The 8738-nt window shown below is 42.7% G+C and overlaps 1 protein-coding gene across 1 annotated transcript in view; it reads right to left on the bottom strand.

Moving 5' to 3' along the window:
- Positions 1 to 261: 261 nt before the first annotated feature.
- LOC138965960 (cadherin EGF LAG seven-pass G-type receptor 2-like) overlaps positions 262 to 8738 on the bottom strand; it is a 63139-nt gene continuing 54662 nt past the window's right edge. Inside the window, exons 17-21 of the mRNA XM_070338043.1 lie at positions 6774 to 6959; positions 4400 to 4597; positions 1312 to 1428; positions 812 to 994; positions 262 to 270 (exon numbers count right to left, since the gene is read on the bottom strand). Coding sequence (XP_070194144.1) covers positions 262 to 270; positions 812 to 994; positions 1312 to 1428; positions 4400 to 4597; positions 6774 to 6959 — 693 coding nt within the window. The remainder of the gene's footprint in view (positions 271 to 811; positions 995 to 1311; positions 1429 to 4399; positions 4598 to 6773; positions 6960 to 8738) is intronic.

The raw sequence follows: 8738 nt of genomic DNA, 5'->3' as shown, positions 1-8738 counted from the left end.
GTGAGTTTACAAAGCTGTAGTACTCTGAAATGGAAAAGCCTATGTTAATTTCTGTATTGGTAGAAAGGGCTGCCTTTTTAGCTGCGGTATCTGCTAGGTCGTTGCCTCTTAAATTAGTATGCGAGGGTATCCACATCAAGTCTAGGGCTGTGCCCTGTGAAATAACTTGGTGACATAGGAATAAAATCTCTTGTTGCATATTTGCTCTATTTTTGGTCCCATTTTCCAGGGCTTCTAGGGAGGATTTAGAGTCAGTGCAGATTACCACGCCTGTGGGGGAGACAGGCATATCATTGATAAATGAAACTGCCATGAGAATAGCATACATTTCTGCTGAGAAGATTGAGATGCCTTTGTTTAGTTTAAAACGCTTTTCGATTTTAAGTTCTGGGATCACAAAGGCACAGCCCACACTCCCATCCGGCAACTTCGAGCCGTCTGTGTATATTTTTAAATAGTGGCTGTAATCTCTGTTTAGTTTTTCTTTTGCCAGTGTGGCTAGAAACAGCAGATGATATTTCTTCTTTAAATTGTGTTTATTCTTGGAGGTAATGTTTGGGGGTTCCAATAACCACGGAGGGTATTTTGGGGCCTGGATAATTTCTATGTCTTTAATCTGCTCGTTTAGGTTGTTGGGTAGGTTTTCTGCATAATGCTTGATGGGAAGGGTTTTCTCGTGAAGTTTGGGGGTGTATAAATTTGTATAAGCTTTGGTTTTATAAAAAATGAATGGGTCGTTAATGGTCTGAGTTACACTGTTAGGGGCTAGCAGGCTATCCCCCATTGCAGAGGCAGTTATAACTCCACTCACCCCATCCCTATCAGCGGCATTGATGGTGACAACCTGATCCGAGACGATGTGATACTCAGAAATAGTAGCCCGGTAGGGGCTCCTGCTGAAGAATGGGCCATAGAGGTTGCGTGTGATGAAGATGGTGCCATTGCATCTTGTTTGACGACCAGGGTCGGCTGGGTCATAGACGAGCACTTCAATCTGAGGGTGATCAAACACAAGATTTACATGTGTGTGTGTGTGTGTGTGTGTGTGTGTGTGTGTGTGTGTGTGTGCGTGTGCGTGTCAGTGTGTGTGTGTGTGTATGTTGGTGGGTGAGTGTGTGTGTGGGTGTATATATATATATATATATATATATATATATATATATGTATGTGCGTGTATGTGTGCGTGCGTGCGTGCGTGCGTGTGTGTGTGTGTGGTGTCCAGGGGACAGATATTAGTCTGTATGAGCAGATAAGTAACTAATTTTCATACTTATGACATATTTCAATATAAAGCTACGTTTCAGTACTTACATCGACAGTTTTTTCTTGGTCATCATCGATTGTTTCTTCCAGAGTGATGTCCCCTGAGGCCGTGTTGATGCTCAGGGCAATGGGGTATGGATACACCAACTCATACACAAGTCCGCCCTGTAAGATAGGGCCAAACACAGTGACATTCAGTCCAACCCCCTGAATCCTAGTGGCTTTTACAAAATTAATTAATCACTAGTGCCTATAACGAAATTAATCAATAACAAAATTCCAACCGTGCACATAATGTTCGTTTTTGGTATGTGACCAAGTGGAAGGGTGGTCTAATCGGATGAGACGAAAAACCGAGGTCCCTTCGTGTACACCACATTGTCGTGTGCACGTTAAAGATCCCACGATTGACAAAAGGGTCTTTCCTGGCAAAATTGTATAGGCATAGATAAAAATGTCCATCAAATACCCGTGTGACTTGGAATAAAGGCCGTGAAAGGTGAATGCTCGCCCTAATAGGCTTGAGGTTTGCTGGTCGATGTGAATGCGTGATATATTGTGTAAAAAAATCCTTCTCACACGGCATTGATAGGTAACATGCGCCTTGAGTCGCCTTGCGTGGTGAGATATGTGCGCGATATAAATTCTCGTAAATAAATAAAATAGGGGAAAGTCGCTAAACCTGGAACAGTTAAGGAGAAACAGCCGTACCAGACAAACAAATGGATATTGCAAAGCGTTCTTTATATTGTCACATACTAGACTCTATCAGTAAATAAACGAACCACATAAAATAAAATAAAAGTCACGCAACTCATCAGACTGATCATAATAAACATTTCTGCATTTGTTCCAGGTTGGACGCATGGGTGTGTAAAGTGGAACACTGTGTTGTCAAACTCGGAACACATACAAACACACCCTGACTCTCTTTCTAGCTCTGTCTGTGTCTCACACACACATATATACACCCACACACTCTCATTCACACACAAACAAGCACACATTGCCACACACACAAGATAAATAAATACGTCATAACATTTTGATTAAGCCATTTTATGTAAATGTCTTTTTTCAACATCATATTTCAATTTTTACCAAGGAAATAACAAATCGGATAACAATTTAAGCCTTAAATGTAAAACAAAATGATAAATAAGGGCTAGGTCTAAAAAGGACTGAAAAACAAAACTTAAAAAATAAAAAAAGAGGAAAAAATAGGCAAAGAACCGATGTCGCAGACAATGTCCTTTGTCTTCTACTGTCAGCGCAGTCATCGTGTGATTACTGTGTGCACTTCTGGCACTATAACATATCCTCAGGGGAGTTGGTGCCACACATGAAGCAGTACCACGAAATTTCGCAGCTTGATTTGTACCCCTCTTCTGTTGACAAATAGACTGTTTGCTGTCGTTGGGCTACCTGCCCAATTGACTAAATGTAAAAATCATTACGCATAAAGTCTCAAAGCAAATAACTAAGAACAGATTTAAGAACTGATTTTGCAGACACACAAAAATTGCTAAGTACAGATTTCGAAGTCCTTTTGTCCGCTGCTGTCAGCGCAGTCCTCGTGTGCCCACTGTGTGCACCTCTGGCACTGTATCATGTTCTCAGGGGAGTTGGTGCCACACATGAAGCAGTACCAAGTGCTTTCCCCCGGGATAGAACGCATCGTCGAGAATGTTCTCCTTTTTTCCCTCTGATCAGAAGATATTCCCCTCTTGTTTCTCTGAGCAGAAGATTTTGTAGCTTCATTCTTTCCTCTTTTCTGTTGACCTGCACGCCTTTTTGCAAGTGAAATCTCCAGCTTTTGCTTGTAAGGAGAAGATTGGTTTTTTTCGTGATGATCTCTTCGACGAGCTTGTGGTTGTGCGTTGCAGGACATCAGCAGCAGGTAAGCTTACATTTGCTGCTGACACCAAGCAATCATAATGACCAGAATCTCCATGTACAAAAAAACGATGGGGGTGACGTTGGCAAATTTATTTCAGCTTCAAGAATGCTATTGATTAGTTCTTGTTCTATCTCTGGTGTTAATGTAGAAGGTCTTCCTGTGAACTTTACTTCTTCTTTTGCAAATTTGTTTGTTTCCTTCTAAATGACTCAAACCCATATCTCCGTTTTTCACTGCCGACAAAGCGCAGCCCATTTCTTCTGGTAACCACCGCCGTTCGGGTCTCATAACACTGTCAAACAAATCAATCAATCATTCAATAAAACTTATAGAAAGGAAAAACACTACAAAACCGAAAAGAGAATTGAATACGTGAATAAAACAGCAGTGTTCTGTTTATTGTTTGATGAGGGTAAGATGGAACAGAATGCGGCAAAGCTGGAACACTGTTCCATGTTTGCCTCTCTCATGTGTTCCATCATTGCCGCATGGCACCTGCATGGATTTCGCGTTTTTCTGTTGGATACACGTGACGTTTTTAAAATCTTTTTTTCTGTTCAAGTTATTGCAAATCTGTGAAGGTTTATCACAGAAATCAACGTTTTACGTGAACGTATATTGATAAAGAGTAATAATACGAATTGTAGACGGTAGAAATAAGAAGAAGAAGAAGGAAGAAAAGTTTTAAAAAAAACGTACCATTTTTTTATTTTTTTGTTTTGCCGCGGTAGTCATTTTTTTTTTTGCTGGAATAATATCAAGGAATGTCACTAGACATGTCTGCAAAACAATTTTTGATGAATTGTTCCCCGTTGATCGCATATTGAGGTGTTCCAAGTTGGCCGACTGTTCCGGGATTGGCGACTTTCCCTTAAATGTAAAAGCCTTGCCAGATCTGAAATAGTGAGCCAAACTGTTTCCACAGGAAGGAGTGTGCCTTTAATCAAGAGAACAGTTTAATTGTAATTATAGGGAGCACCAGAGCAAGATGTGCCGAGAAGAAATTAAGGAGAACAGTAGTACCCATGATTAGAGGACACTCGTCGGACCAGCCAACACATGTCCCATACTACTGTCCTCCTCCGTTAGTTCAGACTGAGTAACAAATGAAGGTGTACTTTCCTGGGAGGTGTCTTCTCAGAGAAGGGGACTAACACTGGGGCAAGGTACCACTTTCCACACAAAAAGAGGCTGTTTTAAATCGGATGGTTTGAAATAACAACATTTGCTTATCACCTTGGCATCCTCGTCCGAAGCGTTAATACGCATGACAAACGACCCACTGGTGGCGCTCTCAAGGATGGTGGCAACAAAGGAGGAAGAAGTGGGCGGATAGTGACACACTGGGTATTGTCCTGTTCTGTTGACGTTGACCTGCAGCGTGACGTTGACACACCGCTGAGGAAGGCCGTTGTCGCACGCCTCCAGCAGCAACTGCAGTGGACAAAACAAAAGCTGTCACTTTTACGTTGCTGTGTTCCTTGATTAAGGGGACATTATTAGGCGCTGATCTTTTAATTCTGTTGCTCGACTAACTTCTTTTAATCACACTTTGTTTCGTTGTGTAAGTTTTAGGAAGCAGATTGTATTACCTTATCTAAACAACAATGAGTCACCTCGTGCATCTTGTATAGGAAGCAAGCAATCGGTTGGGGGGAATAAACCTGCATTTGTTTTCAGATGCTATGAAGCGGAGTGGTCAAAGAAAGGTGAGAATTACAAAGGAAGACTTAAACAAAAGCTGGAAGAGGAAGTCGTCACTCTAGTTTTTTTTAAGGGTGATGCCATAATTAGTACAAAGAATTATTATAAAGTAGAGCGGGGTCAACACACACACACACACACACACGAACGCACACACACACACACACACACACACACACACACACGAACGCACACACGCACGCACACACACACACACACACGCACACACACACACACACACACACACTCACACACACGAACGCACACACACACACACGCACACACACACGCACACACACACACACACACACACACACACGCAGACACACACACACCCGCACGCACGCACACACACACACATACACACACAAACACGCACAAACACGCACACAAACACACACACACACACACTCACACACGCGCACACACACGCGCGCACAATCACGTACAGCAAAGCTATTGATGTTGGTGTCCCTGACAGACCGGACCAAGTTCAACTGGCCAGTATTGGAATCAACTTGAAAGTATTTGGAAGGAACAGATATGAAGCTGTCTCTCTGTTCAGTTTCACTCAGTATTCTGTAGCTGACAACATCCTGTAACAGAAAGAAACCTTCGTGTTAGTGCAAATCATCATGGGGTCAATAAGAAATTTAAACATGTGTCTTAAGAACAAAGTGAGTAGCAATCACTTTTAGAATGTTACAATTGTTAACCATCCGGTATCCTGTTCTGCTTTAAACATGTGTTGTAATCCCACAGTAACTATCAGCCCATGCACACTAAAACATCTGAAGCTTACCCACAAGCGTCACGTTATCAGCCCAAACACCAAAACATATGAGGCTCACCCACAATTATTGTCATCCCATACACACCAAAACATGTGAAGCTGACCAAAAACAGCTGTGAACCCATACATACAAACACATGTGCCGCTAATTACCCACAACAGCTGAGAACCCATACACACTAAAACATGTGAAGCTGACCAACAACAGCTGAGAACCCATACACACCAAAACATGTGAAGCTGACCAACAACAGCTGAGAACACATACACACCAAAACATGTGAAGCTGGCCAACAACAGCTGAGAACCCATACACACCAAAACATGTGAAGCTGACAAACAACAGCTGTGAACCCATACACACTAAAACATGTGAAGCTGACCAACAACAGCTGAGAACCCATACACACCAAAACATGTGAAGCTGACCAACAACAGCTGAGAAAACATACACACCAAAACATGTGAAACTGACCAACAACAGCTGAGAACCCATACACACCAAAACATGTGAAGCTGACCAACAACAGCTGCAAACCCATACATACCAAAACATGTGACGCTCACCCAAAACAGCTGCAAACCCATACACACCAAAACATGTGACGCTCACCCACAACAGCTGCAAACCCATACACACCAAAACATGTGACGCTCACCCACAACAGCTGCAAACCCATACACACCAAAACATGTGACGCTCACCCACAACAGCTGCAAACCCATACACACCAAAACATGTGACGCTCACCCACAACAGCTGCAAACCCATACACACCAAAACATATGACGCTCACCCACAACAGCTGCAAACCCATACAAATCAAAACATGTGACGCTCACCCACAACAGCTGCAAACCCATACAAATCAAAACATGTACTACTAACACACACATATCAGCCCATTCAAACACACACAATTGAATCTTACACACAACAGCTGTCAATCAAAACACTGACACAAAAAGATGTGCTGCCTACCAACACCAGCTATCAGCCTATACACACCAAAACAGGTGAACACAACAGCTATCAGCCAAGACACACTGAAACACGTGCTGTTCACCCACAAAGGTTGTCAGCCCATACAAACCAAAACACAAGACACTCACATCAGGGTCCACATCAAAAGCTGACACGTTTCCGATGTTGGAGATGTAAGGCTGATTCTCTGGAATTTCAAAGATGTAATTTTCTGGATTCCATTGTGGACCGTTCTGGTTTCGGGCGACGTTAATGGTGCAGACCAGCACATCACGACGGTTGGTCCGTGCGCTGTCGTAGGCAACCAGTCTCAACTGAAAATGGTTGAACATAAAAAAAAGCAACGCTTAGTTAGTTTTGTTTCTTGAGTGCAGGCCAGCAATGTGTTTGCATTTCACTTCACATCTCAGATAAAGACACTGGTCGTTTTTAAGTACATTCGTGATAGCCTCGAATGATTTCTTGTAATGCACATACTCGGAAAGCAGGTAGACAGGGTCTGTTTCTGCTGTAGGGTGAAAACCCGTATTGTAGCTTCTGAAAATAGGTACGTTTACCTGTACATACATGTTAATGGGAGGGGTCTAAAACTGTTCTGTTTTCAAAACAATCGCGCCACTCTGTAAGGAAACAAACATCTGTCATTTAAATCGGGTTTTCATCGTTCAGTATTGACGATGTCATGAAATCACACCTGCCAATAAGTAGCACAACAAAAATTGACTTATAATTGTGCAATTGGTTTTACAAAGCGGAACCAAGCAGTACTACTCACATTGTAAGTAGACTCTCCCATAGTGTTGTACCGCAGATTCACGTTGGTGGTCACCACGGCCACTCCTGGCTGTCCAGTAGCGGTGACATTGAAAATGGACCCAGCCGGGTAATCTCCTTCCACAGTGTACAGTATGCTACCCTGTATAGTATACACACACACACACACACACACACACACACACACACACACACACACACACACACACACACAAACACACACACACACACACACACACACACACACAATTACGATCGTCATCTTTTTTCTTTTTTTTTAACACTACATAAATATACCCAGATACCCCAGGTACTATTACACTACCAGAGATCGCACAAAGTAAAAATATACCATGTGTACACACCAAGACACAATACATACGGTTGAACTGTTTATTTTACACTGCTTGTTACACCACCGATATAGGGGTGTTTACACCCCCGGTATAGGGGTGTGTATAGGTTTCGGTCGATGTGTTTGTTTGTTTGTTTGTGTGTTTGTTTGTTTGTTTGTTTGTTTGTGTGTTTGTTTGTGTTCGCAAGTAGATCTCAAGAATGAACGGACCGATCGTCACCAAACTTGGTGAACAGGTTCTATACATTCCTGAGACGGTCCTTACAAAAATTGGGACCAGTCAAACACACGGTTAGGGAGTTATTGGTGGATTTTGGTTTTTTGGGGGATCAACTACGGCATAACTCTTCCTTATCTTCTCCATGTTTTCAGCGTTTACCTCCCTTCCTTCGTATGGTGCACTATAGTATGAGGGGGCATCTTCGGATATTCCCGGCGTTCTGTTACTATTTTTAGAAGGTCACCGCAGTGTCCAGAACGTAAATTGGACCCGTAAATTATCCTCACTGTAAAAGTGCAAAGGTCGAATCAATTTATAGCCACGCGAAAAATACACTCTCATCTATCTCTATATATTTATACAATAGATATAGATATATATATACGGCTTCTCTGTGTGTGTGTGTGTGTTTGAGTGTGTCTGTAGAAAACACCTGTGTATTGCACAGTTCTGTTTGTGATGTGGTACCTAGGGCGTCGTCGACAAGTATGGGACTCGACATGATATGATCAGGAATGGCATTATGGCCCCTGAATCATGTTCGTGCTGTTCCCATTCCACGAGTCTGGAAGGGACCTAAGCTTGACGGGTCCATGGTTCGAAGCCGGCGTACAGTGCGCCACTCAAGCCGGGTATTCGGCTCTACTTGCTACCCGGCGAAGCGGCAGATACACCCCGGACAAAATCTGGTCGATGAGATATTTCAATACCTGCTCTCAGCGCGCAGCGCAAACCGATTTTGGT

Source organism: Littorina saxatilis, linkage group LG5 (genome assembly GCF_037325665.1).
Source record: "Littorina saxatilis isolate snail1 linkage group LG5, US_GU_Lsax_2.0, whole genome shotgun sequence".
Taxonomy (NCBI): domain Eukaryota; kingdom Metazoa; phylum Mollusca; class Gastropoda; order Littorinimorpha; family Littorinidae; genus Littorina; species Littorina saxatilis.
This window is presented reverse-complemented; position numbering and strand designations above follow the sequence as displayed.